General features: G+C 33.1%; 1 protein-coding gene across 1 annotated transcript in view; it reads left to right on the top strand.

The window, feature by feature from the left end:
• LOC140433617 (cell adhesion molecule Dscam1-like) overlaps positions 1-13308 on the top strand; it is a 757823-nt gene extending 744515 nt beyond the window's left edge. Inside the window, exons 10-11 of the mRNA XM_072521600.1 lie at positions 4829-5122; positions 13154-13308. Coding sequence (XP_072377701.1) covers positions 4829-5122; positions 13154-13308 — 449 coding nt within the window. The remainder of the gene's footprint in view (positions 1-4828; positions 5123-13153) is intronic.
• Positions 13309-20661: the final 7353 nt, after the last annotated feature.

Below are 20661 nucleotides of genomic sequence, written 5' to 3'. Positions count from 1 at the left end.
GCATTTTTCATGTCAATTTTCTATCGAGTACCATGCCAAGATATTTGACGGAGTCTTTAAGGGGAAAATTATAAGAATCTAGGACAATGTGACTTAATTTAGGTATGTTGTGTCTACTGAGAATACAAACTTCTGACTTGAAGTAGGAATACTGAAAAGCATTTAATGTCAACCAGTTATAAACAACACCAAAGATATCTTTGAGAGAAGCCATAGTGGTATCAAATTTCTTATTTTCAGTATATATGCAGAGGTCATCTGCATAATATAACATTTTAAACGGAATATGATTAAAACTTAATTGGTGTAAATCAACAGTACACAAACTAAAGAGAACAGGGCTTAAAACTAAGCCTTGTGGAAGGCTTGTATACTTAAATATAAATATAATACTAACTCTGATATCAATACTGAATGCTGCTAATATAGCCATAGGAAAATTTTAAAGAAATACAAAACAATTCCATGGATGAATACACAATATAAGGCCGCTATTAAATTAAATAAAACAATTTGGAACCGATACAAAAAGTACAGAAATATTGATCAATTAAAAGAGTGCAAAAAATGTAGAGCTGAAAAAACAAAAGAATCATCAATATCTTGGCAGCAAATAAGACTTCTGGCAGAAATACATATATAGCATTAATAGCAGCACAAATATATTATTGGTGTCAAAAAAAGTTAAAAAAGTAACAGCATACCCACCAACAAATTACGTCTAGGAAAAGAAATGTTACTAACTGACCCACAGGATCATAGACAAGCTGTGACCAAAAAATTTTCATCCAGCCAAAAATACAGTAACATGTTTCTAACCTAGAAATAACAGGAGGAGGTAGTACCACAGACCACTAATAACTAGACATTTCACGTAGGTAGCTCAAGGTCAAACTAAACTAAATGTCATTTGAAGTACCGATACTATAGTATATACTCTGCAGTTTAGGTTTAGAGCCAAACTAAAAATTATAATTGTCAATCGCAAATTGTCAGTAATTGATTAGCGTCAATATAATCAGATTTCAGATAGTTATTATTCGTCTAAATTGTTTGATTTAATGGTTATTATTGCAAAAAAATCAAACTAAACTTGGTTTAATATCTCTGGGCTATTGTTAGCATCAACCTCAAATTAGTTTGTGTTTTAAATGTTCCTGGACTTCAAATAGTATTTTGCAGATTAATAATAATTAGTTAAATATAGTTTTTCACAATAAATGGTGTATCCTACAATGTACCAAGTCGTCAACAATTAGACCAAATTCTGATAAAGACATTATACGATTTAGGAAATGGCTTAGTGTTATAAAAAATCCTAATTTTGATATGATGAATTCCACAATTCCACTAGTTTTTAAAACAAAACGAATATGCCACAGGCACTTTGAAGATAAGTTTGCTTCTACATGGAGTCATAGCTTGTACCAAAATGCAATTCCCGAGAACAAATAGCTGATTGATTTTAGATTCCTGTTCTAATCTACATCCCAGAAGTATTTCAATGTTGTATGCGGAAGCAAATGTAACAGAAAGTGAGTAACCCTGATATGTAATTAATAAAAATTATTTTATTTGAAGTGAATCATGCTATAAATTACTATATTAACTTTTTATTTTAGTTGAAAGTTCTTCAACAAATAGAGATGCACAATCTACACACATGTTTCAATCATTTGAGATACCCCATTTTCGTAACTATTGGGAAGATAACAAATTAATAATTTTCCAATTGGTTACTATTTCATGAAACTTTTTAGTTGCAGAACACAAGTATGCACAGTTACCAAACGAAGAGATTTTAATTGTAAAAACTGGTGAGAGTAAGGATTTAAAAGGTAATTGTAGTTAAAATTTTATATTTTGTATTGTCATCAGCAGATTTGTAAACATTCTCTAATATGATTAAATATAAAATTAACAGTTTGGTTAACCTTCGGATAGTGATACTAGAGTTTATTTAGTTGCTTCCGTGTCATAGACCAGCTGGGGCTAAAAACTAGAAATAGGAGCTTGCCTGTGTTCATAGTCTTCATCAAAAAACAGTCTACTAAGTATCTCACGCAGTAACGCCACTACACGAAGGTTAATATAATAAATATGTTTTGCCTTGTAAGTATTGAATAAAGAAATTAAAATCACATTTACTTTTAGTTGTTCCCCTTAAGAATATCACACCGCTGAAAATATTGCAGCAGTGCAAGATTACAAGAAGTAAAATTACCCCTAAAAAGAAAAAATAATATGAAGCATTAAAACAACTACCCCATAAAATATTCTTTGGAAAGAAATAGTAAAAAGTCTATTAAACGCAGACTGTTTCAAGCTAAAGAGTTTTATAAAGAAAATAAACTGGTTGACCTTCGGAACATTAATAGAAAGGCAGCTATGCTAATTCAAATTAAGTACAGAGAGAGCTGTAAAGCAAAAAATCTAAGACGATTTACTCTTAATATGAAATGTTTAACTTTGTCTTTATAAAAACAAAGTGCTCGTTCATATAGTATTCTTTCCAATCTATTTATCATACCCAGTAAGTCATTATTAAACAAACTTCTGGCTTAAACTATTGCGGGCCCAGGAAATAATTAATTATTAAGTTAATATTTGAGTCACTAAAAGCAACAATATCAAAAATAGAAGGAATTGATAAGCATATAGCTATAATATTTGATGAAATGGCGATTATGCCAAGTCTTCGTTACAATGAGCATAGTAGGTGTATAGATGGCGTTAAAGACATAGGAGATAACAGAAATTCATATATAGCAGATCATGTTCTAGTTCTTATGGTTAGAGGTCTAAGAAAACAGTGGAAATCATCTATTTCATACCAGTTTCGTAGCAGAGGTGGTGTAAAAACCCATCAAATAAAAAAAGTGTTGGTGGAAGTCATTTCTAATTTTTTAGAAGCCTCAGCCTGCTAAGCAGTAAGATCTGTTTCGAAGGAAATCAATTTAGCATCTTCCAAAATAACATATTTTTCTTTGTTAGAGTCTCATCTTTGATATGGTCTTCTTTTTTGGGGTTCTAGAACAGCTGCTCCAATCTAATGTTGTTTTTAAATTTCAGAAAAGAGCAATACAGTATCTTTTTGGCCTCAGTAGAATAACATATTGAAAAATGTACTTCAAAAATCACGGGATTTTAACTCTTCCCTTTTTATATATTTTAGAAAGTGTTTCTTAATTCGTAAACACCTACATGTTTTTCCAGCAAGACCTAATCATGACTACTCTACTAGAAATTCAAAGAAATCTATATTATATTCAGCAAAAAAATTGTTCAACCACCTCCCTTTGCAATTTAAATCTTCAACTTCTTTCCTTAAGTTCCGTAAAAGGACAAAAACCTAAATCTGAAAGACCATTATTCAGTAGAAGAGTTTCTGAACGAATAGCTTTATGTACAAGTAACTAAAGTATTTGTATAAATATATATTTTAGTATCACATGTAGCATGTAAAACTATGCAATTTGCAATTTATTTAAATTTTGCAATATATTGTGTATTTTATTATCTTTTATTTTGTGATATTGACGATTTATGTACTCGTAATTTCAGTACATTTTAAATTGCTGTTATTTTTCTGACTTTTTGTAAGCTTTGTCCATAAAATTGTACAATTCTCAGTAGTAATAAAGCATGTTTCTATTGTATTCTAAATTTATGTATGTACAAAGTTGTTTTACAGGTATTAAATAAATAAATAAGTTATATTTTGTCTTATTTTTTCGTAAATGGTGTTGTGTATATTAAATAATTTGCACATTTTAAAATTTCAATTGCAATTTTTTTTTAAATACCAAATTATATTGAAATATTTTAAGCTTTATATAAATTTTTCCACCAATATTAAATTTTGAAATTCCCGCGTAATTTCTCGCTTGAATTAGTTCCGATACAAATCTCTTGGAGCGCTGAATTTCATATCTAACTAAAGTATTGTCGTGAAGCATCTAGAGGTAGGTGATCTGTGGGTAGTACCTATTACAATTTCCGACGAATATAACCCTATCAATATACCTCTTAGTTATGGGGAGTTTGAAGAAGCACTGAATAGCATAAAAAAAATATCGTTTTTATTTCTATTACTAAATCAAATATACACCAATTGGGGTCTAATTAATATACAGACAACCGAGTATTTAGTTACAGGAGAGAAATCAGAAAACCTACAAATGGAAACTATAAAATCAACTGAAACCTTCAAATACTTTCGAGTCCAAATAACATCAAAAGCAGGCAGTAACGAAGAAATACATTGAAGGATTGGCCAAACATGATCAGTTACTAGACAGCTACACAGACTCTTGTGGAATAATAAAATAAGAAAAGAAAATAAAAGAAGAATTTATAAAACAATAATAGAAAGTATTGATGTATGTTTTATTTTTGATTTATATTATATTATTTCTTTAATATTGTTTAAATATATTTTGTAGCTGTTTTTCACAATAAAATTACTAGAAAATCCAAAATTCTAGATTGATTTGATACACACCTTTAACCGAACCATACTAATGCAAAAAAGGATAAAAAGTTTAAAATATCAAGAGGTTAAAAAATAAACAACATTTTTCTGTTTTTCTCAAAACTTGAAAATATCACTTAGTCGCTTTAAGAAATAATTGATTTAATTGAAATATGATCAGCATCTGCATGTGTTTACTGTTTGGAGTATATTTTATATCTAATTAAAAACAACACTTTTAATATATGACAGACAACCGAAGTATATAAACAAACTCCTAGTAGATTAAATTTATTTTGCTTGGTGACCTTATCTTCTCGACAAATTTAATTAACCTGTCTGTTTTCGTTGCAGTTCCACCGAAAATCCTGCCGATAAACCCTATGACAGATCTATTAAGGGAAGGTATGAGAGCCGCGATCACCTGCCAAATCATGGAAGGCGACCTGCCCATTACTTTCCGTTGGGAACGGAACGCGAAGGTTGTCTCCAACAACGCGGCCCTGGGGACCGTCATTAGACGAATTGACGAGTTCGCTTCTTCATTAATTATCGATCAGGTGACTTCCGCCCACAGCGGAAATTATACGTGCATAGCGAGCAACGTCGCCGGTGCCGAGAAGTACGTCGTTCCGCTTACTGTTAATGGTAATTATTATTCTCTTACATAAAGGCTCCTGTTTCGTCTCGTCTAACTTTTATTCGTTATTAGATTTTGTTTTTCTTTTCCTGTGACAAAAGAATTTTTTACCTGTATTTATTTATTTATTGACGAGATTACCTTATTTTATAAACTTTTTAACAGATTACAGGAGTACAAAACTAGTGACAATGAAAAATGTAACTATATAATAATTACAAATTAAAATCATGTACAGCTTATTTCAAATCGAGTGGCGAGCCCTTCCACGAAATAGTTAATCGCGCACACAATAGAATATCTATGATCAGACCCATGCAGTGGCGTGGCAATATTAAACAAATTAAATTATTTGAAATTGCACTAATTACAAAATTATTACTCACTTAAATAATAAATGGAGTTTGATTGTACACCGACTGTTTTATAGATACCAAATTTTTTGTTTGTTTTAATGCCATCTTTAATAATTGATACTCTATAAAGTTTGGTAAAAGTTAATTTCTAATTTAGTATCAGTTATCTTAAAACCGTAATTATAAAGTCATTATTAATGACTCCTTAACGACTCGTTAAGGACATACAAAGAACTGATAAGAATTATTTCCGAGAATTTCCAGTCACTGGATTTCTAACGAGTTCGTAATTTAGTCTTATTATGTTGTCGAGTCTCAACAAGAAAGCTGCTACCACGTATATTAGAACTATTTTGTAGAATGGAGATGGTTAAGTGTAGTACGTGTAAACAGATCAGATTGACACCAGAACCCAAAGGAATAGTTTACAATGTATTTAAATATATGCAAATACTATTTCTACTGCTACTGGAGTATCTTTACGTACAGTAGAAAGGATCATTCAACAAGCGAGTACGTTTACAAACGCAAAGTAAAATAATATACTAACATTTCCAGCTATAACACTTGCTAAAAGGAAAGGAACCGTGACAGACTTGAGGGAGTATAACAAAGTTCATTAGAAATACCATTCATCGTTTTCATGAGACTGAACGTTGTCGTGTATCATCGTCGTGAACTGGGCGTCAGTCAAGAGCGTAGGCTTGAGGTCCAAGCAAGCAATTTCAGTTCTGTGGATAAGTCACATGAGGATCACAGGAATAAATCACGTCACGCTGTACTGAATTTAAAATCGATTAGAGAACCATGTTGGAGTTCTATTACCCAGGACTCCCACATGAAGAGCATTTGGCTGATAGGTATGCCTCTCGTACATTAGAGTGCTATAGGGGAAAAGGGATGGTCTGGAGCATTGGAGCGAGGTGGGGTGACTCCTGTTTTTACTCGAGTTAACACACCTTGCTCCAATGAATTGTTACACCCGAAGGTAATTCTAAGGGATGAAAATGTCTCACAGGCTGGGTTTAATTAAACTGCTTGCTTGCTTGAGATTATTTTGCACCTGAATATGTCATAATGAGATTGATGTTAATAAAAAATTATAAATTCTTATAACCTAAATGGATCAATAATTATATTTTCATAGTGGCATATCTGCATATTTTTCTGAATACTTTTCATCAAGACTACATACTTTTTATCAAGACTCTTCATAAGTTTATCCATGCAAATGGTAGCCCTAGTGTGAAATTAACGATAACAAGTAATAAAAAAATTAATTGTAAAATTTTTGGAACCATTGGGTGAAAAGTGTCTCTTTTCATTTATGCCGCTTTAATTTCACAGCGATGATATGTTTGAATTATTGTTATGGTTGACACAGATACTAGATTTTTCCCATTTTTCGAAGAAGAAAACAAAATACTTTGTTTAATTTACTGATGTTCTGAGAAATATTTAAATATGCTTTAATAAATATAGCAGTCAACATAAAAATTTCACAAGAATATTATTTAAAGACCATATTATTTAGTATATAATGATTTATGGATTTTATTGAAATCAACAAATAATTTCCATTTAAGCTTTGTATTGAAAAAAAAAACGACAATACTGTTCAAGCTTCCTACGTCTGGAATTATACCCCATAATGTAACTTTCCAACCGAACGTTTCATCAAAAATTTAACTCATAAAACAGAATAAAAGTCTTTAAAAAGTTTCCCCGAACTACCTCGTTCTGTTTAAAAACTTTCAGTTCCGTTTCACTTCATTTCTGAGAACATTTTCCACGTATTTGTACAAAAATTTAACTATCACGAGCAACTCCGGAAGCGTGTTGTTTCGCCTCCATATCGACGTAACTATCAACAGTAATTATTTCACCTTTCTCTTCCTCTTGACTCCTTTTCTTTTCGTTTGTAATCTTCAAGGGGTAATTAAATTAAGGGTGTTAAAAGTTGCGAACAATGCGAGAGTTTCGGAATGGGTTTAGTCACATTGGGGCTCACTGGATATGGTAGTAACATTTTGCTCTAATTATCCATGGAAATAATTTTAAATGTAGAATCACTGTTTTATTACTTTGAAATGGATTTCTAATGTTTCACCAACAATGTAGGGATTCTGGAAATCACATTACTAAGATATGAATTTATTAAGATTCTGAAACCGTTTTCTTATGGCGTGTTCAAGTTAAATATTGTATTTATATGGAATTAAACACCGAGTAATTTGACACCACCATTGAACAAGGTTAAACTCAGTTTTAACGATTTTACAGGAGAGCCAAAAAACGAAAAGATGTATTTTTAAAAATTTGTAGCGAAATGAGTAAACTCTTTTACACTAATGCGAGACATTATTTATAACATAATGAGGGATTTCTTTAAGGTGTATGTTTTGTAATTATATTAACTATTGAAAATCATAAGATTGACTGAGATACAAACTTGAGATTAAACACGACTCTTCATAGAAAAATTTTGCACTTTCCGTGTTAATTATTTTTTACGTTTTATCATTAAAAAGTTGTATGTTTTAAGTTATTGGCAATGATAATAAGAGAAAATTAGTTTTTATGGTATATTTAAATAAAATATCAACTCTTAGTTTTCACAATTTTAATTTGAATTTATCAATTTTACAAAAACAACAATATTCTACCACTACGAACAAAATAATCACTATGAACAAAATAAAATAATTATCCCAAATTTTTATTCGGAGTCTGATGGTTGAATATTTTTAGGGTCACAAAATTTTAATTGTTTATAGTAACGGTGATGTATTTCGGGTATGACATTTGACTTACAAAGGCTGTTTAAATCTTTATTATATTTGTCTTTCGATATGGCGAGAGAATTAGAATAAACGGGAGGTATATCTCTGTCAGGGTGATACGCTCATTCTTATCTTTTGTTGACTTCCCAGCTGAAGAACGTTGAGTTACAGGGATTTGTTCTAAATTAACCCTTCATCCCACGGGTGGGGTTCATCAGTACAAGTATAAAAGAAATTTGCTTAATTTTTTCAATTTTTTTTTGTATTTTTTTCCTAGACTCGGTGTACCTTTTAATGGTACTGAATAGCACACTTTGGCATAATTTGGTAAAATTGTATGAATCCCTTCAATCGCTACCTGCAAAAGTATCCTGACAGACCCCACCCGTGGGTGGACGTTTCTTGTTTTGTGCTAAGGCTTGGCTAATATTGCAGCTATAAATGCATTTATTATATAGTAAGATCCAGTAATACGAATGCGGAATTTCTGAAGTCTTAAGGAATTGCGTTAGTCCAGAAAAATATGAAAATAAGAGCGCTAAATATGCGTATACCGAGAACATCACGGTTACTTGCTGCAAAATTTTCTGGAATTGAGCAAACGACGAGGGATGACCCAGCCCCAGGAAAACAGGGATGGTGTAAGTATTGTAAAAAAAGAAAAACTAGGTATTTTTGCCAATTGTGCAAAAATTGGTTATGTGTGGAACATATAAAAGCATATTGTGCCGATTGTGTAGAAACAAAACTAACATTATTTAATCCCCTCTATTTTCTATTTCCAATTTTAATTTTGGATATTTAGTTTTTACTTGTATTACTGAAGTATATAGAGTAATAATATTGTCTTTTTTTATATTTTTCTTTTGTATTTGCCGTTCATGACTTTTTTAGTAAACTCTTGTAAAAAAATAATGGTGTTAGTTATTTCGCAGTAAACTATAAAAATACATATTATATTAATACAGATATTATATGTACATTTAGCTAGTACAACGGTACATCAGTAAGTTTCCTTAAAGATATTTAAAAAAAAAATTTTATTGAGAAAAAGCATGTTTAAAATTTGGGTCTGATAGACCCCACCAGTGGATTTGTGTCACAAAAAGTCACCCGTGGAAAGGAGGGTTAACGCAGTAATTTCGGAAAGAAGGTCATAATTAACGTGAATTATTTTCACTTTTTCCTTGCGGATCTGTAAATATTTAGTTTCAGACCATTTTACTTTATTGTTTTTAATATCTAGTTCAAAATTAATGTGGGTTGTTTTTGATTTATTTCTGTTACTGAATATGGTTTGCCTGATGTTTTGGCACTTGGTATTATGGTTATCCATTGTTCTGGAACATATACGATTTGATGTTTTTTACGTCTTTCTATCAGGGCATGCATTGAATCGCCCTCGTTTTGTGAATGCCCTACTTCAAAAAACAAGTGTGTGATATTATTCTTAAACTTTTTCACTGCATAGTACATAGCAAAAACTATTCTGTTTTTGTTTTGTCTTCCGCAACTATCCGAAAAGAAGAAAAAGTCTGTAAATCCCTTTTTTACTTTCATTTCAATAAATAAATATACAGCACTACTAATTTTGTTAGCACCTTTCCGGCCAACAGTCTCATCTCAGACACAGCAGTGTCCTTCATTGTCTCCTAAATCAAAGACTGTAAAATTGTAGACGACGAGTTTTCGCTTATAGTATGATTACATGCAGAAACTTCTGACATTCGAGTGGATAAGATCTTCTGGAGATCAAAACATGCCGCAACTACTGAGTTACTATATTGAGCAAGCGACTTAATTTGCGTTTTGAATTCGCGCACCACAGTTTAAGAAGCGATATGATAAGTATAATTATAAATTATATTATAAGCTGTAAATTTTCCTTTGTTTAATCGAAGTTCTTTTATAAATATCACATGTTGCGCATAGATCTTTCTTGGGTTTAAAGAAATCTATGTTAAATTCCACCTTCAATCGGATAGGGACCTTCTTCAAGAGTCATAGCTTCTTTCTTGATACAAAAGTAAGAATGCTACGATGCTATGTTGAATCGTGGACCTCAGCTACTTTGTTTGGGCGGTTTTGATGACGGCCTCGTTGATCGGCTAGTGAAACAATCAGTTACTTCCATACCAATCTTTTTATAAATAGTGTCAATTTTATCACCGTTTACCATAAATGAATATTTATAATGATCAGCGGCGCCTTAAATTTGCAAGTGTTGCAAGTACTGCTTGTTCTTTAAGTAGTCTTTCAACACAGTTATTTATAAAGTGTACTTGATGATCATGATTCCCAAGTGACCAAAATTGTGAAAAAATCTGGGTTCTCATTTCTAAAGATAACTTTTGAATACATTTTTTGAAACAGTTCTGTGTACACCCTTGTTTCATTTGCCTTTCTCGGGTTTGTTGACCTCGTTGATTCGTGAATGCCAATTCTATTTTTTTTTCCTTTTATTCAAGTTGCATTTCCAATTGTTGGTATTGCGTGTCCTCTTACGACCCGAAGTACATTTTCCCTGCCTATCTCGTTTTTTTTTCTTATGCGAATTTTGTCCTTTATCAGTAGCACTATATTCAATTTGGTTTGTATATTAAGGTTTGTTTTTGGTTTAACCTCATCTATTTCTTGTAGATTCTTTTCTATTGGTCCATCCGAATAGCTACTACCTACAACAAAATTATTTTTTGTATATCTACCAAAAGACTACAGAATAACAACAGAAACAGAAATTAACAATTCGTAACAAAAGGAAATTATGGTCGTCTATTAAAAAGATTAAAAGTAAATAGCAATGGATATTCTAAAAATTACCTTCAGAGTTGGAAGGTACATATTTGGACACATCAGCAGAGACAGGCTCTCTATGACCACTAGACTCTACATCACTACCATTCGGGTATAGAAATTTGCTACAACCAGGCCGTAACTTTCTTTTAAATTCGATTAAATCACTGCCATGTTGAATAAGTATTTCATCGGATAATACATAGGACGTATTTGCTCATGGAGGGTTTTCTGTGACATCAAAATACTTTTCCACAATGTATCAAAGTTTTCCATCTCGCCAGAAAATAAATTTTGTTCCATATATATAATAAAATATAAACTACTTATTTTTACTTACAAAATTATGGTTATGATAATTTTACCTACCAGGTTCAGCGTCTATTTTACTATTTTTCAATGGTAATCCTAATATACGTCTATTGAAACACTTGTATAGTCAAAAATATCAACTAAATTAAATAATGCACAAGTTACATTCACGTAAATAGTCGAACACAAACAAAGCACCAACTCATATAGCATATGGGATTCCCCGGTAAACTATTCATACAAGATTAACTTAGGGGATATACCGTATGTTTGATTACTTTATAAATTAAACATACGTGCAACAAAGCTGTAACTCCTTTAGCAACCTTATTAATCGTCAAATATATAGAAACTAAAAATTTGACATAGGGAGTAACAGTGTGACTGCCTTTTTTACGCTAAACTGACACACGTAACTTAAAGTTTAACTTTTTTCAACGGAGTATTAGCAATACTATTGAGAATTAAGCTATGTGGTTTACATTGACGTGTGCGCATTTTTTCACTGAATTCGCCTGTGTTGAAATGTGAAAATAGATCTAACTTGATTTACAACCTTGTTCGATGGCGGTGTCGATATGATATATATATATATTAAACCTAATGTTATTTATTTTGAATTTTATTCTAATTTGTTTACGTGATCTAAGAATAATACAGCAATGAACTTGTCAATAGACTTATTATATAAGACCTTAAGATTTACATGTTTAAGTTTTGCTCCTTTATATATCAAATAACCAACATTAATTAACTTTCTAAAGCTATGAAGCCCTTTCTGTTCATATTGGCTATATATTTAGCTTTTCTTTTGTTAAAACTTTCAACAACGAACCAAATTGATCAAGCCGATACGAAACTAATAAACAACCAAACTTTACAAAACCATTCATCTATAAGTTCTTATCAAAGATCACCGACATTAGCATTCCCGAATTTCACAGGTATATATTTAAAGAAGTGTCATGGATTTAGGCGTAGAATTTTGCTCAAGTTAAAACTTTCGGGAAATGTGCCAATAATGAATTTCCGCCAGCAGAGAAACTATGCAATGGCGCTACCGCTACTGGCGTTAATTATAATTATCGGTTTTCATTTTTTATCTCTATAACTATGGTATGTAATTCAACTAAATGGTAAATTTATAAACGGTGATATAGGTTGCTACCGTCTAGTTTTGTAAACGAAGTAAAGTGAAGTTTAAAACCAGTTCATTAATTAACAATTATGAAGAAGTTTTTGTATCATGATACTTTGGATGTATAGATCGTTTTATTACAACATGTGGGACAAAAGTTTTAAGAAAAAAATTGACAGGCTTAGTATACAGACATATATAGCATATAGAAAATGAAAAAAAACATGGAATTTTAAAGGTAAAACAGAAAAATAATTAGAGCATATAGGAACGACAAATATATATATATATATATATATATATATATATATATATATACAAATGAAGAATGCAAAGAACTGCTGAGACATGCAAACTTTTATGAAACCCATGAATTTTACAACAAAGTTCGATATCTAGCTAGAGAATAGATGATATTGTCTATAGTAAAAGCCACAGTAAGAATGCAGTACAAATTTTGTTTAATTTATTAATGTCTGTATTTTGAGAACGATTTCCGAAGTGGAAATTGAAACGTCAATAAACTTATTTCAAACTTCAATTGTAGTTTATTCCCATTAACATAGTAATTGCTTTAAGATGCCACAAGAAAATAGCTTCAGAACAATATAAATATAATATAGTTTTGAAAAAAGTGCATACACCTTGTGTTTTCAGTTCCTCCTCGTTGGACCGTAGAACCGGCCGATTCAAGTGTAGCTGCTGGACAAGAAGCGGTGATCCACTGTCAAGCTGATGGATATCCCAAACCTATTATAACTTGGAAAAAGGCTGTAGGTAAGGAAAAGATTATTATTATTGTTTTCATTTAGTACATGTGACAATTATTGTGTGATTACTTTTTTAGGAGAACAACCCGGAGAGTACAAAGATTTCCTGTTTGAACCCAATGTTCAACAATACCAAAATGGTAGTTTAATATTCATGCACATATCAAAGGAGAACGAAGGACATTACTTGTGCGAAGGAAAGAACAACATTGGCACTGGAGTTAGTAAAGTGATACACTTACGAGTGAATGGTAAGATCATTTGTAGTTTTGGTAATCTAGTTCCTCAGTAAGAATTTAAATTTATAGCTTTGAAAATGTAATAACTTTTAAATCAAATTTACAACCAAATTCTTTATACATGTTTCTCAAGTGCCTTTAACACATTTCAACATAGATCTAAAACATAATAGTTTTAAGAGCATAACTTAAAAATGCGCTAAGTATCTATCTTACCATACACTAATTTGCTAAAGAAGGTTTTGTTTTAACAAATTTAATGCACGCACGATGCAGCGTGTTAGGTAAATAAAAAAGAAACACACATGAATAAGTCAATTAAGAAGAACGGATAAATGGCATTCAAATTCTACATTGGTCCTTTGAGCCAGATTGCAATATGCTATATATAATAAGATAATTTAATTTTAAAATACGCTAGAGCGTCGATTTACGAACTAATTGGGGGACATAGGCGTTCGGAAAACCGATTTGTTCGGATAATCGAACTGCATTGATTATAGTCATACATATTTATCTACAAGTGAATGAAAGCCATATTTATATACCTACATATTTATTTATATCTTTAATGACAAATAGGAATTAAACAAAAAAGTGCAACAACATATTTTTAGATACAATATTGAAGAAAATTGAAGATATTTTAAGCATTAATTACTAACGCTTAAAAAAATCTTCAATTTTCGTCTGCCGAAGCAAGCCTATCCGTTTACGAGCGGCTAGGTGGTCACGTATTTTTTAAGGACAATTATTTGATACTGGTCACTTTCAGTTTATGTTTTAAACCAACGCAAGGCCATATCTAAGCAAGTAAAAGCTTCTGAAGCACCAATTATGTTTTCATCTTCATTATCTGAACTTGCAGTTGATGAGGTGCTAAATGTGGTGTCAGTTTTATTATTCATTTGCTCTATAATTTCACTATTTTGTATAATTTGGTACCCGGGATCATCATCGTCGAAATTCATCCATTGTTGAACTTCTTCTTCATCACATCCATCGCAATTGAGTTTTTTTAGCATATCTATCATTTCAGACTTATCTTCCCATTTTTCTTTTGCATATTCCCTTTTTTGTCCACTATTTCACTATTTTCCACTAAACACAAAACTTTGTTCCACGCTTTTTTCTTCTTTTCTACTCTTTTATACTGTTCCATCATTCAAATCAATTTTTCCATGATTTCTTATCAGGCTTTCTTTTCCCCCCTTCTTTAGGTGAATTAGGTGGAAGAAACATGACTTTCATAAAATCGTCTTTTTCATTTAAGATGTCACATAATGGATGAGTTGGGACTTTATCAAGAAGCAATAATGTTTTCCCTCTTTTACTATTTTTTACCTGATGGGCTTTAATGTAGGGTATAAAAGTTCCTATAAATCATTCCATGAAAATTGTACTATTTATCCAGGCACTCTTTTGGGAAGTATAAACGATAGACATCGCATTCATTTTAACGTATTTAAAACGACGTGGTTTCTTGCTTTTACCAATGACAAGCATGAGCAATCGGTGGCTGCCAGTAGCATTAGCATATCATATGAATACGTCTCAATGCACGGCATCATCTAGGAATTTTTTTTAACTGGGCTGTTGTGTACTTAGGAGCTTTTTTTCTTTTATATCGTTTTAAATTATTTCTAGAAATTGTTCTACTTACAGTCATTCGTTCCACTTTGGGTAAATTAAGGCATGGTATACCACTTTCGTACTCTTTAATTGTCTGGTAACTCGTTGACACAGAAATATTTTGAGCACTAAAAATTTTTACATTATCGCGTTTTGGTACATGTCCAACTAAACGATAAATACTTTAACGAATATTAGGTTTGTACGACATCTTAACGAACCTTATTTGTCAAAACTGACATTGTTTATGTCGTTTAAGTTGTTTACTAACTTTGTTTTCCAATGACAACTTGATCAAATGCTTCCTACTAATGATGCTTTTCAATCTAAAATAATCCGAAAACTTTAGAGACATGTCATTCGGCATATCATACATGTCATATAAAATTTCGGCCCAGTATCGGGCTACGTCGGTTCCATCTTTGCCCTTGTCCTTAAAACACCAGGACGTGCACCCCGTTTACTTCCCGATAGCTTTTTGAGTTGCTGTTCCTAGTTGTTACTTTTCCTCTCGTTTTTATGCAATGTTGTCTGTAGGTGAGGGACCGGTCCAGAGTTACTCCAATATATATAGGTTGATTTATGTATTCTAATGTAGCAAGCAACCGTCTAAAACCCAAGTAACCTCTAAAGCAGTCCCTATAAAACCCAAGCAACCAGTGCTTGGGTTTTAGAGGGATTGGTTCTTAGGGAATTTTGCAGGTAGAACACTGTCATTGTTTTTAAGGCAGTTTAGAGTTTCTCCTCCACTTCTTCAAAACTATTTCCTTGGGCACATATTGCAAGATCGTAAGCATAGAGGAAGTGCTTGGTTTCGGTCGGCGTAGGTTGGTCGTTTGTATATATATTGAAGAGCATTCTTGCTAAAACACTTCCCTGTGGGAGGCCTGAACTCTTCACCTACTTACTTTACCCTCCAGCAACACGAAAAAACGTCTATTTTGTAGTAAGGAATATACGGCTTTACCCAGATGGTGGTCGTTGAGAGTGTCGTACAATTTGCGGAGCAATGTTTTGTGCCTTACTGTGTCATAGGCTGCTGTTAAATCCACGAAAGCAGCCTCTGTTATTTTAAGTTTGTTTAAGTTTTTCTTCAAAGCCCCCTTCAATGTAATATGTTAGTGCGGGGACTCGACCGGTGCAAGATTTGCCGGGTCTGAATCCTCCTTGTTGTGGGATGAGGTGCTTGTCGACATTTTTTTCTATTCTAGCGAGTATGAGTCTCTCGTATAGTTTGAAAAAGTGACACAACAGCGAAATATAGGCCTGTAGCTACTGGGATTTTCTAGGTCCTTTCCTGGTTTTAATAAGGCTATTACTTTAGATATTAAGAAACACAATTGATATTAAGAAACTCACTAACCCAAAAACCGAAATAAAAGTACGAGAACAACTAGGAAAGAAAATAAACGACATTAACGAGAACACGTCGGACATAATAGAGAGATGGGATAAATCGAGGGAAGCAATCCAAACAACATGCGCGACTCTATTAAAGCGTGACAGACGAAAGAAGAACGAATGGATGTCTGATGAGATAATGGATATGATGGATGAAAGACGTAAATTCAAGAATAAAAATGAAGAAAAATACCAGCAGATCCACAAAATCATAAGAACGAAAATTCGAGAAGCCAAAGAAAAATGGTTTTCCAACGAATGCAGGGAAATAGAACAATACGAACGAAAATACGACAGTTACAATATGCACAAAAAAATAAAATCAATGACAAACAAGAGGAAATTCAATAAGTCACCCAACAGCATAAAAGATGGCGATGGAAATCTTATCTCGGAGCCATCAACGATCTTAGAAACATGGAAATCATACATAGAAAAATTATTTGCATCTGACAGGACTGATGATCACCTATATGGAGAAGGAGAAACAGGACCTTCAATCCTTAAATCGGAGATAGAAGATGCCATTGCAGCACTAAAAAACAATAAGTCAGCAGGTCCGGACAATGTAACCTGCGAAATATTAAAGATCCTATGTAAATCGGACAAACAGTTCCTTGATAACCTAGTTGAACTTTTTAACAACATATATAATAGCGGTAAAATCCCGGAGAACTGGCTGCAGTCAACATTTATTACAATCCCGAAGAAACCAAAGGCCCAGATCTGTGATGACTACCGGCTTATAAGCTTGATTAATCATGTCACTAAAGCGTTCACTAAGATCATTCATAGAAGAATATATGATAAATGTGAGTCAAATATTGATAGATCGCAGTTTGGCTTTCGGAAAGCACTTGGAACTAGAGAAGCAATTTTCGCTCTCCAGGTGCTTATACAGCGGTGTAGAGACGTTGATAAGGACGTGTATTTGTGCTTTGTGGATTTTAGAAAAGCATTTGACAATGTCAATCATGAACAATTGATAGATATTCTGCGAAAGACAGGTATTGACGACAAGGACATTCGAATTGTGGCAAACCTATACTGGGGTCAAACAGCAAGAGCAAAAATTGGCAACGAACTCACTAAAAGTGTGCAGATCAAAAGAGGTGTCCGTCAGGGTTGTATATTATCCCCACTCCTATTCAATATTTATTCCGAAGAAATATTTAATAAATGTATGGAAAATGCAAATGAGGGCATAAAAATAAACGGCGAGTTAACAAACAATATAAGATATGCCGACGACACGGTGATCCTTGCCAGTACCATAGACGAATTACAGCAGGTAATGGAAAGAGTTTATTTAGTTAGTGAGGAATACGGCCTGAGCCTCAACTTCAAGAAGACAAAGTGGATGCTGATAAGCAGGAAGCAACAGCCTGCTCGACAGTTACGGATAAGTAACATACTAATTGACCATGTAGAATCTTATGTGTACCTTGGCACCAACGTAAATGCAAAATGGGAACAGGCCACAGAAATTAAGGCGAGAATAGAACGAGCTAGAGCAGCATTTAGCAATATGAAAAAGCTCCTCATAAGCAGGGATTTGTCTCTTCCCCTAAAACTACGACTAGTTAAATGCTACATTTTTCCGATCTTACTGTATGGTGTGGAGGCCTGGACGCTGACGGAGACGCTCACGAGAAAACTAGAAGCATTCGAAATGTGGGTGTACCGACGCATTCTTCGTATATCCTGGACCGAACATGTCACCAACACAGAGGTAATCCAAAGAATCGGAAAGGAGAAAGAAATCGTGAATACAATTAAACAAAGAAAGCTTGAATATCTAGGCCACATATTGAGACACGATAAGTACCGTCTACTGCAATTGATTGTCCAGGGAAAAATAGACAGTAAGCGAGGGCCAGGCAGGAGAAGACACTCGTGGCTCCAAAATCTGAGGAAGTGGTTCGGGCTCACATCGGTCGAACTATTCAGAAGCGCCGCAAATAAGATCAGAATTGCCATGTTAATAGCCAACGTTCGCAACGGACAGGGCACTTGAAGAAGAAGAAGAATTACTTTAGATTTCCTCAATTATTTTGGAATTTTGTAGGCTTGGCAGCACGTGTTATAAAGTTGCAAGATCCAGTTTTTTGCTCATTGGCCTAGATGCTTTATTTGTTCAGTGCATATATCATTCAAATCTGCAGCTTTTCCGTTTTTTTAACCTGTTCATACCGTCGTGGAGTTCTTTTAGTGTAAAAGGTAGGTGTAGGTGGTTTGTCTCTGAGTCCAATCTTCTTCTAGTATTTGGGTCCTTATATCGGTTCGTAGTTCTTCCATTCATAAGAAGTTGAGCAGCGACTTGGTTTGCTGTAACCTTGCAAGGTGGTTTATGTTCTTTTGGATCACCGCTAAGTTTTTTTAGAAGGTTCAATGCTATTTTGCTACTATGTGTCCATTTTTTCCAGGATCTCAATCCACTTTTCCTGGCTGGCTTGACTTAGCTGTTGGAGTAGTACTGCTCCGCTGTCAACCGTTTCTTGGCTAAAAGGGTCAGTGAAATAGAGGGTTTCGTATGTTCTCATTAGTTCTTTGGACTCGCTGGACATATTGTTGTCTACATCCTCTGGGGATAGCTTTTCTAGACACATTTTTAAGTACTTCTACAAATTTTTCGTAGTTTTCTACTTTTGGTTCAAGATGTAGCAGCTCAGAATCTAGCATGTCTGCATACTTTTACCAGTTTGCCTTTCTGAAGTTAAATCTTCTTCTGAATGGAATAGCTTGTAATCTGACAATTGGAAAGATATTTATACCAATTGGTATATGCTGAGTTTTTGGTATGGGGCCATATACTACTTTGGTACATCGGTCTTCGAGGTTATTACTTGAAAAACAGATATCCTGACTATATCCTCTTTTTCAAACTTTGTTCTGAAAAGATGGTGGAAGTTTAGGATGGATTAACGAGAAGCCACTCGTTTCGGCTCATGCTTCTACTGCGTCTCCATTTGCGTCCGAATCTGCATAGCCCCAGAGTAAACTGTGATTCGTAAAGTCTCCCAGTACAAACTGATTGGGTTGTGATTGGAAGTTAATTGGTTATTAGTTTTAAAATCATATAGATGGTTGCATTTCGATTCAATTAAAATTGAATCAGTGTTTAAATAGTTTAAACGGTATTCTTAATTTAACTTGTAATTTATGAATGTAATTAATCTACTCAAAAATTAACAATATAGCCTAACGTAATCTATTTAATTGCTTCCTAGCTCCAGCATATTTTACTCAAAAATCCAAGCAACTTCAGGTGGTAAAAGGAGAACAAGCCCACCTGCAATGTTCTGCTCTTGGAGATACTCCAATGGAAATAGGCTGGAAAGTCGGAGGTCAACATATATCCAAAGATGGAGATCAAAGGTAATCTCTGACCTTGTTTAATTAATAAGTAGGTCATATATTTACTTGTTTATTTACTGCATTTTTCGACGGTATTTAGAAAATAATATACTAGAAACAGACAGAGATTGACATCAGATATATCATATACTTGTACAACAAGATGTGAAAATGAAAATTTTGAGATAAACAGCAAAGAGAAAAAATTGGTAGATCAAATAAAGAATATAGAAAAATTAAGCGAAATAGTCGAAAGAAAAATAACAAGTATACGTTTTTGTACAGGGTGTTAAGTTTTGGATTAGATATTGCAAATATTTAATGCGCTAAAATTGGCAACAATGACTGGTACGAGCTAATTGTATCTAATTCTCCGATCCCCTCTGCTTCGACACCTAGACTCCTAGACAAAAAACCATTTCTTCTTAAAGTGTCGTCTCCCTACGGAGGTTGGCAATCATAATGACTATTTTTATTTTTGAACTTGCTGCTCTAAACAAATCAATCAATCTGTATTGATACCAATCACGTAGATCCAACCAATCTTCTTCCTTGAATCTTTCCCTGTATTATGAGTCTCAAAATTTCATATTTTGGTCCCCTCATCACGTGGCCTAGGTATTCTAGTTTTCTGGTTTGTATGGTGGTGATTAGGTCTGTTTCTTTACCAACCCTCTCCATTATTTCTTTATTTGTAATTCTATCAGTCCATAATATTTTTAATACTCTGCGGTATAACCAGCGTTCGAAAGCCTCGATTCTTTTT

The sequence above is a fragment of the Diabrotica undecimpunctata genome, chromosome 2 (assembly GCF_040954645.1).
Source record: "Diabrotica undecimpunctata isolate CICGRU chromosome 2, icDiaUnde3, whole genome shotgun sequence".
Taxonomy (NCBI): Eukaryota; Metazoa; Arthropoda; class Insecta; order Coleoptera; family Chrysomelidae; genus Diabrotica; species Diabrotica undecimpunctata.
The sequence above is the reverse complement of the archived record's forward strand: the minus strand, read 5'-3'. Positions and strand labels throughout refer to the sequence as shown.